Here is a 14,099-nt window from a genome sequence, read left to right as displayed (position 1 = left end):
TTTTTCATTTTTAGTAGAGACAAGGTCTCACTCTTTCTTTTTTTTTTTTTTTGTAGAGACAGAGTCTCACTGTACCACCCTCGGGTAGAGTGCTGTGGCGTCACACCGCTCACAGCAACCTCTAACTCTTGGGCTTACGTGATTCTCTTGCCTCAGCCTCCCGAGCAGTTGGGACTACAGGCGCCGGCCACAATATCCAGCTATTTTTTCTTTTTGTTGCAGTTTGGCCAGGGCTGGGTTTGAACCTGCCACCCTTGGCATATGGGGCTGGTGCCCTACGCACTGAGCCACAGGCGCCGCCCAAAGTCTCACTTTTTTTTTTTTGTAGAGACAGAGTCTCACTTTATGGCCCTCGGTAGAGTGCCGTGGCCTCACACAGCTCACAGCAACCTCCAACTCCTGGGCTTAAGCGATTCTCTTGCCTCAGCCTCCCGAGTAGCTGGGACTACAGGCGCCCGCCACAACGCCCAGCTACAAGGTCTCACTCTTGTTCAAGCTGGTCTCAAACCTGTGAACTCAAGTGATCCACCTGCCTCGGCCTCCCTGAGTGCTAGGATTACAGGCATGAGCCACCGCACCTAGCCTCTCATGGAGTTGTTACAAGAAATAAACAGAAATAACACACATGTAAGTGTTTAAAATATTGTCTGCCACATAGCAGGTAGGGCAAAGAGACAATTAAGGAGTTAGCAACTGTGAGAAAGGTCATGAACTAAGGAGAAAGGCAGACCAGGTGCTTCTACACTCGCAAGCTGTGGTTGACAGAAGAGCAGCTCTGAAAGCTGTCCACGTTCTCATCCCCAGAACCTATAAATATGTGACTTCACGTGGCAAAAGGGACTGTACAGATGGGACTCAGCTAAGGATCTTGAGTTGGGGAGATGCAATCATAAGGAAAGAGTGAGGCAGGAGAGTCAGAGATAGCGATGTGATAAGAGAAGCAGAGATTGGAGCAATGAACTTTGAATAGAGAGGGAAGGGCTGCTAGCCAAGGGATGCAGACAGACCCCAGAAGACAAGTCAAGGGCACAGATTCCTTCCTGGAGCCTCCAGAAAGAACACAGCCCCATGGCCTTTGATCTTACCCTCCAGTACTCATCTCAGACTTGTGACCTCCGAACTGCAAGGGACTGAACTTGTGTTTTTTTTAAGCCACTGCGTTTATAGTAAATTTTTTTTATAGCAAAATAGAAAGCTACTATACATGCCTTTGGCTATATTTACTGTGTTTCACAAACCCTCTTGTATTTCACAAAAGCCACTTGCTAACTCATTATGACTCATGTCCCTACCTTCCAAAAGAGATGAAGTGTAAATTTAAGCTCCCAGAAGGAAGTGTTCACTGGGGTGGAAGTGGTTTCTCCAGTGGCCCCTCGTATTCCTCTCTGAAACAACGGAACTTGGCGAGGGGGGAGGACTAGAACAGCCTGCCACACACCACGCAAAATCAACAGTTCATGGACTTTCTGGGAGAGCCTCAAAGTACCAGGGCCCAACGGTTGATAACAGATAATAGTATCGTTTTTACATCTGCATGAGTTTTTGTGGTTTTCATTATTTTTATATCCATCGCCTCATTCTGATTTCAACCAACCTATAGAAATAACTTGTTCAAAACCACATCCTCAGAGAGTGAAAGATCCAGAACTTGAACCCAGTCTTTTGTCTCTAGAACTAATGTTCCTTCTGCAAGATCTAGCTAGCTTATCCTTACCTTCCTGGGTGGTGAGTGAGACAACCACGGATCCCTCCCAGCATCTCTGCCTGGTGTGAGTGGCCCTTTCTCACCAACCATCCCACCCTCCTCCTCAGAGGTGACTTAGCTTCATTTTCTATCAGCTGAGATGCAAACAGCTGGTGAACAATCAGAGAGGAGTGAGAGGAAAAGACAAGACACACAATATGAAAGGGTTAATGCGAACAAGCGGTCAGCCCGTTCCTGCAGACAAGAGTCAAAACTGGGCAGCAGTTTTGCCTATAATCCCAGCACTCTGGGAGGCTGAGGCGGGAGGATCACTTTGAGCTCAGGAGTTTGAGACCAGCCTAAGCAAGAGCAAGACCCTGTCTTTACTAAAAATAGAAAAAAAAAAAAACTAGCCAGGTGTAGTATTGGGTGCCTATAGTCTCAGCTACTCAGGAGGCTGAGGCAGGAGGATCCTCAAGCCCAGGAGTTTGAGGTTGCTGTAAACTATGATGACGCCAGGGCCCTCTATCCAGGGTGACAATGACACACTGTCTCAGGGAAAAAAAAGCCCAGAGTCAAAACTTTGTGCGAAAGCTGTTTCCCTCGAGCCTGAAGTCAGGGAAATAGCTTAATGTGGAAAAAAGAAATCGTGGTCCAGACTGGGGTCAGCCGACTCGAGCCCTGCTTCTGTCACAGACCAGCTGGTGGATCTTAGAACAGTCATGCAGGCCAGGCGCGGTGGTTCACGCTCCTCCTAGAACTCTGGGAGGCCAAGGTGGGTGGATTTCTTAAGCTCAGGAGTTCAAGACCAGCCTGAGCAAAAGTGAGACACATCTCTACTAAAAATAGAAAAACTGAGGCAAGAGGATTGCTTGAGCCCAAGAGTTTGAGATTGCTGTGAGCTATGATGCCAGCAGAGTCTACCCGGGGTGACAGCTTGAGGCTCTGTCTCAAAAAAAAAAATAAAAAAATAGGGCGGTGCCTATGGTTCAAAGGAGTAGGGCACCGGTCCCATATGCCGGAGGTGGTGGGTTCAAACCCAGCCCTGGCCAGAAATTTCAAAAAAATAAAAAATAATAAATAAATAAAATAAAAAAATAAAAAAGTCATACAAAAATGAGTATTGGAAGGCATCTATGCTCACCACTATACTGTATTGGGTGGTGCCTGTAGCTCAAAGGAGTAGGGCGCTAGCCCCATATGCCAGAGGTGGTGGGTTCAAACCCAGCCTTGGCCAAAAAAAAAAAAACTGCAAAAAAAAAAAAAAATCAAAAGTGAGTATTGGAAGAGACAAGTTCTACATAGCAATTCCAGCTGTCTATTTCTGAGAGTCAACCTCTGGAGGTTTTTTCCAAACAGGGCATAATATGAAATTATTGGGACATAATATGAAATGATTTGCACTACCTCCTGGCCATCCCCAATCCCTCCCTCCCAGACTGAAGGCAAGTTTTGTTCTCGTTTCAGTTGTGCTTGGCATTGAATCCAGCGCTCCCTGTCTGGCGACGTTACATTCCTCCTCTCCTGCGGATGCCTCCCCGTCTCTCCCACCGCGTTTACCACACTTTATCGTCATTTTCTATCTTCTACATGGGATTGCTGGTTCCTTGAGGGTGGAGATTATAGCTAATTATTTTTGACCTCATTATTTTTGTACTTGGACTCCAATTATGATAGGATATAATAGTTGCCATAAATGCAGGCTGAAGTGTCTACACAGTACATTAAAGAAAAAAAAGACAGCATTACACAGGGAACTGGTGAGCGTGGTTGAGGATCTTGGGAAGATCACTTTGTCTCTTCCCAGGTCATTTGGAAATAATCTCCTATGCTTTGTTTGTGTCACAGGGTAAAGCTTCATATGTCTTAAAGGAGAGGAGAAGAGAAGAGAAAAGGAGAAGACAGGGAAGGAAGGGAAGCCAGATGGGTCAAGGTTGCGCTAGTTCTCCAGGACAAGTAAAGACTGATTAGGCAAAAAGAGGGGAAGGGATGGACAGGCGGTTTAAGGAGAGGTGGATTCAGCCGGGTGCAGTGGCTCACACCTGTAATCCTAGCACTCTGGGAGGCCGAGGCCGGTGCATTGCCTGAGCTCAGGAGTTCAAGACCAGCCTGAGCAAGAGTGAGACCTTGTCTCTAAGCAAGAGGGAGACCTTGTCTCTAAAAATAGCTGGGCGCTGTGGCCAGTACCTGTAGTCCCAGCTACTTGGGAGGCTGAGACAAGAGAATCACTTGAGGCTCGGTGCCTGGGGCTCAAGGGGCTAAGGGGCTCAAGCCACTGAAGTGCCAGCCACATACACCTGAACTGGCGGGTTCGAATCCAGCCAAACAACAATGACAGCTGCAACCAAAAAATAGCCGGGCATTGTGGCGGGCACCTGTAGTCCCACCTACTTGGGAGGTAGAGGCAAGAGAATCGCTTGAGCCCAGGAGTTGGAGGTTGCTGTGAGCTGTGATGCCACAGCACTCTACCCATGGCGGCAGCTTGAGGCTCTGTCTCAAAAAAAAAGAGAGAATCACTTGAGCCCAAGTGTTTGAGGATGCTGTGAGCTGTGACACCATGGCACTATACTGAGGGCAACAAAGTAAGACTCTGTCTCAAAAAAAAAAAAAAGGAGAGATGGATTCAGAAATGACAGTGTAGAGGCCTCTGGCTGAGAGCCCCAGCAACACTGCACGCGCGTTTGTGTGTGTTTGAACTGACTGTACACAACAGCAGCCACTCAGGCAGATTCCTTTCCTACTCTCTAAGTGCTTTCTACCCAACTTAAAAGAATAAACATTTAGAGGATGAGTACTTTCAGTAAATATTTTTGAATGGGGCACAGTCAACATGGAACTAGGATTGTAAACAATCCTGCTACCTAATAACACAGAGAAGGATCATCCCCCCCCCCAAAAAAAAACAAACCTGAAAGAAATTGGAAACATTTGGCTGCCTCTGGCCATCTGTGCTGTCAGCTTCCCTTTGGCATTTTCCGGACCACAGCGAGCTGCCACTGAGCTTCCCACTCTGTGTGGGAGCAGCCCTGGGCCTGGTGGAGTTCACTACCACAGTAGCTTTTATGTACAAGAATGTTTATGCTTCCTCGGGGGCAAGGGAACACAATTGGAGGTGTCACACAAACAGCTGGTGACTGTGCAGAAGGGAAGATGTCCCTTTAATTAAAAAGATGCCCGTGAGCAGTTTATTTACCCCAGATGATAAGCACATTCATGAAGTGTCCACGTTTACTCCAGGTGCCAAGATACTAACCGCCTTTCTTATTTAACTAGCACTTTGGTTGTATTTTGCAAGAAAGCACATTATGTACCAATTTGAAAATTATACTAATACACACTAGTTAAATGACTCCCCACCGTGGTAAGTGCCTCCTATCTTTCTTCCTTTCTGTTTATTTACTCTCTAGATTCTATTCTATTCTAGAGAGTAGAATCTAGAGAGTGCCAGCGAATGCGGATATCAACGATCCTGAACAGTTGTCTTTAAAGGGAGAGAAGAAGAATTTGACAATAAAGCACTGGGAAAAACAAAACGAAAACAGAAACAGGAAGGCCAAATGTTGGGGAACAGAGAAGCACACACAAGGCAGTGAGAGTTCCCTTGTGCTGTTTGAAAAGCCTTGTCCATGTCACCCTGAAGTCACCAGAATTGCAAGGGACCAAAGAGGTGGTCGACTTCAACCCCTTTTACAGCTGAGACCACTGAGGCCTGAGAAGGAAAGGGATGAATTGTGAGGCTGAGTAGCTAATAGGTGAGAGGGAAGTGAGAGCACAAAGCCAGGATTTGAAAGAAAGGTAGACCTAGTTTGCTTTTGTGGTGTCGTATCACCTGAGGGCTGGGCGCTGAATCCAGAGCCCTTGGAACATCTGTAAGGCTGTGTTCGGCCAGGCCTAGAAAAGACAGACTTGCTACTCCGAGGGTCCCTATGCACGATATGCGGCCAGCTTAAGAGACTGGCTAATTCAGAGAGCCAGGTGGTAAAACCTGACTTTTGTTTTTCCTCCCCAGGACTGCACAGAATGTAGGAGGATGCTGTACCCATGACGAGAACTCCATTTCTTCAAGTTCACCTAGACACCTCACCTTAGACATCATCGACTTCAACATCAGTAGGTGGCAAAGAGCATGACGGCCAAGAGTCAGGACAATGGGGATGTGAGCGAGGTGGAACAAGAAAGAGATTGCCTATCACATACCCTGAGATGCTGGCAAGGGTCCAGAGCGCCCCACTTATTTTCTAGAGAAAAGCCAGAGATTCTCCCCATAAGCCTTTGGGTAGACATCCAGTGCACCGTGGGAGAATCCTCCGATGAAGAAGACCAGAGTGTTCAGTCTGATGAGGACTGCAGGCTTCTCATTCTCCTGGCCTTGACTCTGCATCCTGCTTGGGGCTGTGCCCATCCCAGCGCAGACAGGATCTGTTCTTGAGCATTTCTCTTTCTCTCTCTCTCCCCGGGGCTCAAGTCTGATTCCATTTGAGAGGAGTCAGAAGGCAACCATATGGCACCCCTTCAAATCTTGAGCCCTTGCCATTTATTACAGTCAGCAGTTGGGCAGCACTAGCTCTGCTCTGGGTTTGCTGCCACGTAGGCCTGGCACCCCTGCAGACACTCGAGCAAATGAGAAGCCCAGGAACAGAATGTGGGATGGCGACAGAAAGCATCAGCCGGCCTCTAACCCACTCACTACTTGATGGCCACAGCTCAGTGAGAAACGTGAAAGTGGAGGGCACCCAAGGAACCCGACAACAGAGGGAGCCGTGTGGAATAACATCACCACTTGAGCGGCAATAATGCCCACCTGCGAATGCCAGACTCTGTCCAGCCGTTTGCCTGCATTGGCACCTTTAACCCTCACAATGGTCTTTCAAGGTAAGGATTGTCACTGTTAGCATTTTACGGACAGGAAAACCGAGGCTTAGTGTGTTCAGCTAAGCCAAGGTGACCCAGCTGGTAAGGGGCAGAGATGGGATTCAAACCCAGGCTGTCTGAACAGCTGCCGCCCATTCAGACTTCTGTCTATCAAGGCAGGAGGGATGGGGCAGATAAAATGGGATCTCTCCAGTTTCTGGCTGCCAAGTAACGGGACGCCCCCTGAACACACATGGATCCTGCTGGGAGCAGGGCGGTATTGATGGCACCACCGCCACATCATCAGCTGGATTTTGCAAAGTTAGGGGGAGACATGATTCCCTAGTTTTGCTGTGTCTCTGAAAAACAAAGCCTGTACCTCTGAGAATTACTGTCCCTCACTGAAAGGCAGCTGGAGTTTGAAGTGGCGGAAGGCAGGGTAGTGACAAAAACCACAGGGTAGAGCCATAAGGCAGGATGCTTTTCAATCTCTGCGCCATTTAATCTTCTGAATCTCGAGTTTCTTATCATCTTATCAGGGCCTGAGACTTGCTAGTGATTACTATATGAATCGCTTTGTAAGCTCTAAAATGTCTAAAAACCCACAGTATTATTAGAAATTAGGGCCTAAGAGGGAATGTTCATAGAAGCAGTGTGCAAAGGGTTATACTTACCCTGCTATCCAAATGCCTCCAGGTCTACTCAGCAATAAAAAGAGAAAAACTACATGTAGTTTGGGTCTCAGAAGTATTATTCTGAAGGAAAGAAGCCAGGTACCTAGCATGCCTCACACGATTCCACTTGCAAGCAAGTCTACAAAAGGCTAGAGTGTAGTAACAGAAAGCAGACTGGTGGTCACCCAGGGCTAGGGCTAGAGGAAGGACTAACTACAGGTACACAGGTACATTCATCTATCAAAATGCATCAGCCTTTAAATTGGTTTAGTTTATTGTCATAACTTATACTTCAACAAAGTTCAAACATAAAACATGTCAAGGCTTTCTTATTTTGATCAGGACATCTATGTAGCCTAGAAAGTTCACTAGACATGCAGTCTTGGCCTGAGGCTGTTATGGCAACAGAACCCCCATGCACCCACTGTGTGACTAACCTTCAGCAGGTCCCTGAGCTCCCTGAGCCTCAAGTTTCCTCATCTTCAAAGGGAGACACACATTGTGGGGCCTAGTGTGGGGTATTTAATGCATGTGACAGCAATTTTAAACTGTGCAATAACACGCAAATGTACAGGAACGTTGCGTGGGTGTGTGGTCACGGCAGGTAGAATAGAGACTTCCTTGTCCTGCCCACATATAAGAGCCCATTAGCTGCAAGGTAGGCCCCACAGCCCCCGCCCTGGAGTCAGTTACATTTCAGAGAGGCTGAGTTGGCCAAGTGCTTTCAGAAGATCCAATGTCAGGGCGGCGCCTGTGGCTCAGTGAGTAGGGCGCCCGCCCCATATGCCGAGGGTGTTGGGTTCAAACCCAGCCCCAGCCAAACTGCAACAAAAAAATAGCCGGGCGTTGTGGCGGGAGCCTGTAGTCCCAGCTGCTCGGGAGGCTGAGGCAGGAGAATCGCGTAAGCCCAAGAGTTAGAGGTTGCTGTGAGCCGTGTGACGCCACGGCACTCTACCCGAGGGTGGTACAGTGAGACTCTGTCTCTACAAAAAAAAAAAAACTTTAGGGTGGCACTTGTGGCTCAGTGAGTAGGGCGCCAGTCCCATATGCCGGAGGTGGCGGGTTCAAACCCAGCCCCGGCCAAAAAAAAAAAAAAAACCACAAAAAAAAAAAAAAAAAAAAGAAGATCCAATGTCAAGTAACAGGTAAGCTGAAGAAAGGCAGAGAAACCAGATCCTTTAATTCATGGGCTCCAAATGATGCTTCTCAACTCCTGGTGCAGCCAACTTTGAGCTGCTTTTGTCTTTGGGCAGTGAGGCACAGCTAATACAGCTGACTGTCTAAAGCCAAGTGGAAGGCATTCCTTTCAGCTCTTTTCTTCTGCCACTGTCCTGATCTTTAACTAGGTAGTGTTCAAATATTCTCAGTAGAAACAAAGTACATGTATTTCAACAGTACATGTAATTGCTTGCCAGACACCTCAACCACCATCTCCCCTCCTCTCTGTTCTTCCAACCCAACCCAACAATGCCATGACACCATCTTGTGTCCAGATTCTATTTCTTTTTTTTTTTTTTTGCAGTTTCTGGCCGGGGCTGGGTTTGAACCCACTACCTCTGCCATATGTGGCTGGCGCCCTATTCCTTTGAGCCACAGGCGCCACCCTCCAGATTCTATTTTTAACTTTCCCAAGTCCTTCCCTGTCCATCATCTCATTTTATCTTCACAAAGCCCCATGACTCATAACAGATACTGCCATATACAGAAGCTGATCAGAATATTGAGGAGAAAGAGTTAAATGAAAGACGCGAAAGCTTCATCTATTAGTCAGAAGCTGGCCCAGAGCTCAGGACCTCTGACCACTGATGCAGCATCCTTCCCAAGATTGTCCTCTCTCAACTGTTAGGAAACATTGAAAGCCATTTGCTGTAGACAAAGAAAGTTCTAGCCACGGGTAGCTTTTGAATTTAAAAATTAAAAAAAAAAAAAATGTGGGGGGGGGGCGTCAGGGTTGTATCAACAAGGACTCCTCAGATTCAATTATTCATAAGCTTGCTCCAAGCCCCAGAGTTGGCCCCAAGTTGCAGAAAAGATGAGAGGCTCTCTCCCCAGAGACCGCAGTGTGCAAATCAGGTTGTGCAAAGTGACAGCTCTTATCAGAGGCCTGGCCTGCCTTCTACAGTGTTAAGCTCGGCCTCCCCCCACCTCTGAGGCCTCTTCTTCCCCAGGCCTTTGCTTGACACACACTCTTCATTTTCCCTCTAGCCGACCTAACGTGCCTAGAAGAAGTTGGACCTTTATTTTCAGAACTGTTGGAACAAAGAAGTGTAAGTAGACATAGAAAGAAAAGGAGGGGATAGGCCATTTTGGCCCCTTGAAAGTTTCCTTCCTGATGCCTTCCTAACACCTCTTTTTCCTTATATTTGCACGTGCACACACACAAACATTGAAATCACCACTTCTCCACCCATGTGGCAGGTTCTCCTACGGCAGTGTCTAAGGTGGACCAAAGTTCATATAGTGGGATGGAAAAAACCCAGCCTAGCCTGGGGGGAGAAAGGAGCTGGAGGGAGCACACCCTGAGAGCACCCTTCTTGAGCCATTCCTGCAGCCCTGTCTCCTCTTAGCTCTGTTACCTAACAAAAATGCAGTTATTAATGATGTTTCCCCAGAGGGAGCAGCAAGGCCCTGTAGAGGGTAAGTGACTTCTGAGACCAGAGCACAGCACAGCAGGGGTTGGAATGGGACCTGTCTCGCTGGCCTTGGCCCACTCTACTGGCCTACCCAGCGTTTCCTCCGGAGGGTCCCTTCTTGCTGCTGAGTAACACAGATCCAGTTAAACCCACCAGGGAAGTCAGAGCTGACAGCCCTAGCTACTGTCACTCTTTGAAAGGGCCACATTTGAAACAACTGTCGCATTCCCTCTTGAGGCACCACATCTAAGTCTTCCTGAACCCAAGAGACCATGATTGCTCTTTCCTGCTTTGGATTTTTATTATGCTCCGCCCTCCAGGCTAAGGCTCAAGAAAAGAGGCTTCTCATAAACTAAGCCTGATGCCCTGGCTCTCTTTCTTCTCAGCTCTCCAAGATGAAGTTAAAATCCTGCTCTCTCAAATCTCTGATGGCCCCTCTTCTACTGGCCTGTATTAAGGGAAAGGCCAAGCACAGCAGCCTGTCTGGGTTGAGGTGGGCGAAGGAAGCACAGCAGGCCAGGGATTACAACTAGATCAGACAACCAGAAGGCCTCTGCCCCCTTCAAGGCAGAGAGTTTAAAAAAGGCAGAGCAGCACACCCAACCTCCCTCCCTCCAGGCCTACTCTTTGTTACCAACTTGGTAAAGAGAGGTTGTACTACTACTACTACTAATAATACCTGTGATAAGCTAAATAATGATTCCCCAAGGAATATCCATGTCCTTATCTCTAGAACCTATAAATGCTACCTTAGCTAGAAAAAAAAAAAAGACTTTGCAGATATGATTAAATTAGGAGCCTTGAGCTGGGGAGATAATGTTACATTCTCCCCAACACACGTGTATATGATCATATGTATCCTTACAAGAGACGTGTGGCTGGACATTTGACACAGAGAGGGAAAGACAACATGACCAGGCAGAGAAGAAAATAATACAATCACAAGTCAAAGAATCCTGGCCCCCACCAGAAGCTGGAAGAGGCAGTGAACAGATTCTTCCCAAAAGCATATAGAGGGGAGCAGTGGCCTGTTACCACCTTGATTCCAGGCCCGGTGATGCTGATTTGGGACTTCTGGTCTCTAGAGTTGTAAGCATAAATTTCTGTCTTTTAAGCCATCCAGTTTGTGGTCATTTGTCACAGCAGCCACAGGAAAGTAATATAGTAGCTAAAACTTAAATGATTTCCCACATCATTAAGTTTTAGCTACTATGTGCCAGCTATGTGCCAGCAACTGTTCTAAGCATTTTACCCACATTAAATCCTTTCCATCCTGGCCCTAGGTGATGGGAGGCCTGGGCTATACAGACACAATGCCTCAGTCAGAATCTCAGCTTACTGTTGTGACTTTAAGCAAATTATGTAACCTTTCTAAACCTCAGTTTTCCAGTTTATAAAATGGGCCTGTAGTACCTTCTTCATTGAATTACTGGGAGGATAAAATAGGTAATAGAGGTAAGGTACTTAGAACAATACAGTTTATGTTCTAATTATCTGTCTTTAAAAGAAGAACATTGAGTGCTATGTACATAGCACTCAATCCATGCTAGCTAATATGAGATGTCAGGGTTTAGCCAAAATTAGACTGACATACTAATCTGTCAGGACCCAGATGAGACCTCCAAGACTCAGTGCAGGAGGAAAGATGTCCCCTTAAAGCCAGTTTGAGCAGCGAATTTGATAGTCTGAGGAGTTAAGTATTTCTTCCCTTAATTCAGCAATTTAGGTCTTTCCCGTTGGCCTCATTCCTGGGACAATGCTAATTCTTCATCATTTCCCAGTGGACTTCCTGGCTCCCACCTCCAGTGTTTAAGGAGAGCATTGCATACTGATCATCCACACAAGGCCCTAACCTGCAGCATCCACACCTCATACACCTTTGAGGAGCTAAGGACGCCTCCCTGAAACTCTGATATCAGGACCTGGAGCCCTAGTCTTCCCAAGTCACCAGGAGGCACAAACCTCAGACCTTTTTGCAGCTTTCCAAGGTCGTTTCCTGTCTCAGCAGGATAAGGATACATTCAAAGTCTGCTTTGATTAAGAGGTTACAACCAAGTTAGTGAAGAACACCCAAGGTTTGCCCTGGGACAGGAGAAGGGAGACCTAAAGTTATCACCTGGAAAATTGGGGAGGAAATAAAAGAACTTTTATGTACTTGGCCCTTCCAGATAAAGTTTGCCCACTTCTCCTATTCAGGTGATGTAATTCAAAGGGGGAAAGAAGCTGTGCCCCAAAAGCTCCCAGGCCTGGTGTCCCCACCTAAGAAATCTGCAGCCAGAGATTAACCAGGGAGGGAGGCCTGGCCACTGGCCTTGACTTCCCTTAGGCACAGTTCCAGCCCCTTAGACTTGAGTTGATCAGCTTAAGGAGACTCCTACCGCTGTTGCCCATGCTGGCAACCAGGCCTCTCCCGGGCAGGCTGCAGGGGCAGCCACCTGTGCTCTCTCTGCCCTTCCCTATCCCACTCTCCGAGAGGAAGGATGGAGGACAGCTCCTCCTCCGTACTCCCGGGCACCCACAGATTTCTGCGCTGCCGTCACCACTGATGAGAACCCAGGTCCCCTGGAAGGATCGTTCCCCCTTCTGGTTCCATCTCCCTATCAGTGAACACGCAGCAACACCCACGCCCGCGCTCCTCCTAGTCCAGAGAGAGACCTCCGGAGCTGGAAGCAGCTGCACTGGGCGCCGGCCTCCCTGCCCTGCAGTCCCTTGCCGTTTCCCAACCCCTAGATGATCCCAAGCCAGTCCTGCGTTCGGGATGGAGAGGGTTCCGGAGTCCTCTGTGCGGCCCCGCCTCCCCAGGGGCTCGGCGCGGGAGCCCTGGCGGAGCGCGCGAGGGAACAGCTTAGCTCCACCCGCCGGAGCCTGGAGCCGCGCACGGTACCCGGGACTCGAATCTAGTGCTCTCGCCCCCAGCTTTAGGCATCCCGAGGCAAAGCCCCAGGCCAACGCTCCCGCGCCGTGTCTTCTCCTGCACACCCCGAGACGAGTCCCGGGCTGCCAACGCGCCCATCCCGCCCCCTGTTGGTCGTGGACAGCGGGGAGCGCGCCGCCCGGGAGGCAGGCGCCCGGAGGCGAGCCGGAGCGAAGCCGAGGGCCGGCGGCGCAGGGCGGGAGGGGTCGCCGCGGCTGCAAGCCCGGACACTTACGCGCGGGCTCTGGGGAACCCCATGGAGAGAAGCACGTCCAGGGCCGATCCATGCTTGATGGTGCCGGGGCGCTGCTGGCGGTTCCTCCGGGGGGTGACTTTGCTGTACAGCTCCTCTCTCGCAGCCATGCTGAGCGGGCTGGGGTTGCCGTACTGAGCCATGGCTCAGCGGCCAGCCATCGCTGAGGAAGGCGCCCGAGGAGGAGGGAGTCGGACGGGGGCAGGGGAGGGGGCCCGGGGACCGAGCGCCGGGCGGGAGGCGGCGGCGGAGGCGGCGCTGCGAGCTTCCCCAGTGCCGAGACTGACGCTTCCTGGTGAGGCCACCGGAGCCACCGCGCCGGCGAGCAGCTCCTGCGGGACGGGCGGTCAGCCACGCAGGCCCCGGGTGTCCCCAGCACTGCGCCCGCGGTAGCCCTCACTCCTCCGCCCCCCTCCTTCTCCGCTTCTAGCGGTCGGGGAATTTGCAATGAGTAATTTTTGAATGGATCAAAAAGGAAAAGGAGCCTTGTGGGCTGGCCCTGCCTTGCCAGCTCCCGGGCCCCGCCCCTCTCTTAAAGAGGCAGTGCTGCCCCGGGCTGCTCGCGGCCGGGCGCGAGGGGCAGTCGGGCTGCTTTGGGCTAAGGATCTCGATCGGGGATGGCAGCCTGTGTGCTTCGGCTTCTCCAGTGCCCCAGCCCTCTCCTTAGCTTGCATGTCACCCCAGCTGGGGCTCAGGACGCCAGATCAGCTCAGTTCAAGTTTCATGTGGTTGAACATGGAGTTAATAATGGAAATCAAGTGAATGGCAATAATGGACCAGAAGGCCAAACCGTAGGGCCCAGGTAAAAGGTTTTGCTTCTAGAGTGTTGTTAGGACCACTGGGAGCTGAGTTCCCAGCAGCCCGCCAGGTGACACGCTGACGCTCTACCAAGGTCTCTTGCCTGGTGGGCCACTGGACAGTGTCCCTAGGGGAAAAGGCAAGACCTCAGGTTCTCGGAATGGCCAGGAACTGGGAGGGGAGGGGCCGGAGGGAGAAGGACCAGACAGAGGGAAGGAGAAGAGGGAAGGGGAAAAGAAAGGAGGAAGGAGCAGAGAAGGAAGGCAGGGCTAGGAGAGGAGAGGAGCAGAGA

General features: G+C 49.7%; 1 protein-coding gene across 2 annotated transcripts in view; it reads right to left on the bottom strand.

Moving 5' to 3' along the window:
- The window catches only part of UBASH3B (ubiquitin associated and SH3 domain containing B), a 142,130-nt gene extending 128,657 nt beyond the window's left edge, over positions 1 to 13,473 (bottom strand). Inside the window, exon 1 of one of the 2 annotated variants that reach the window (XM_053594708.1) lies at positions 12,992 to 13,473. In XM_053594708.1, coding sequence (XP_053450683.1) covers positions 12,992 to 13,152 — 161 coding nt within the window. In that variant the 5' untranslated portion in view covers positions 13,153 to 13,473. The remainder of the gene's footprint in view (positions 1 to 12,991) is intronic. The other variant, XM_053594709.1, reaches the window with a different exon arrangement.
- Between the last annotated feature and the right edge of the window lie 626 nt (positions 13,474 to 14,099).

Source organism: Nycticebus coucang, chromosome 6 (genome assembly GCF_027406575.1).
Source record: "Nycticebus coucang isolate mNycCou1 chromosome 6, mNycCou1.pri, whole genome shotgun sequence".
Taxonomy (NCBI): Eukaryota; Metazoa; Chordata; class Mammalia; order Primates; family Lorisidae; genus Nycticebus; species Nycticebus coucang.
This window is presented reverse-complemented; position numbering and strand designations above follow the sequence as displayed.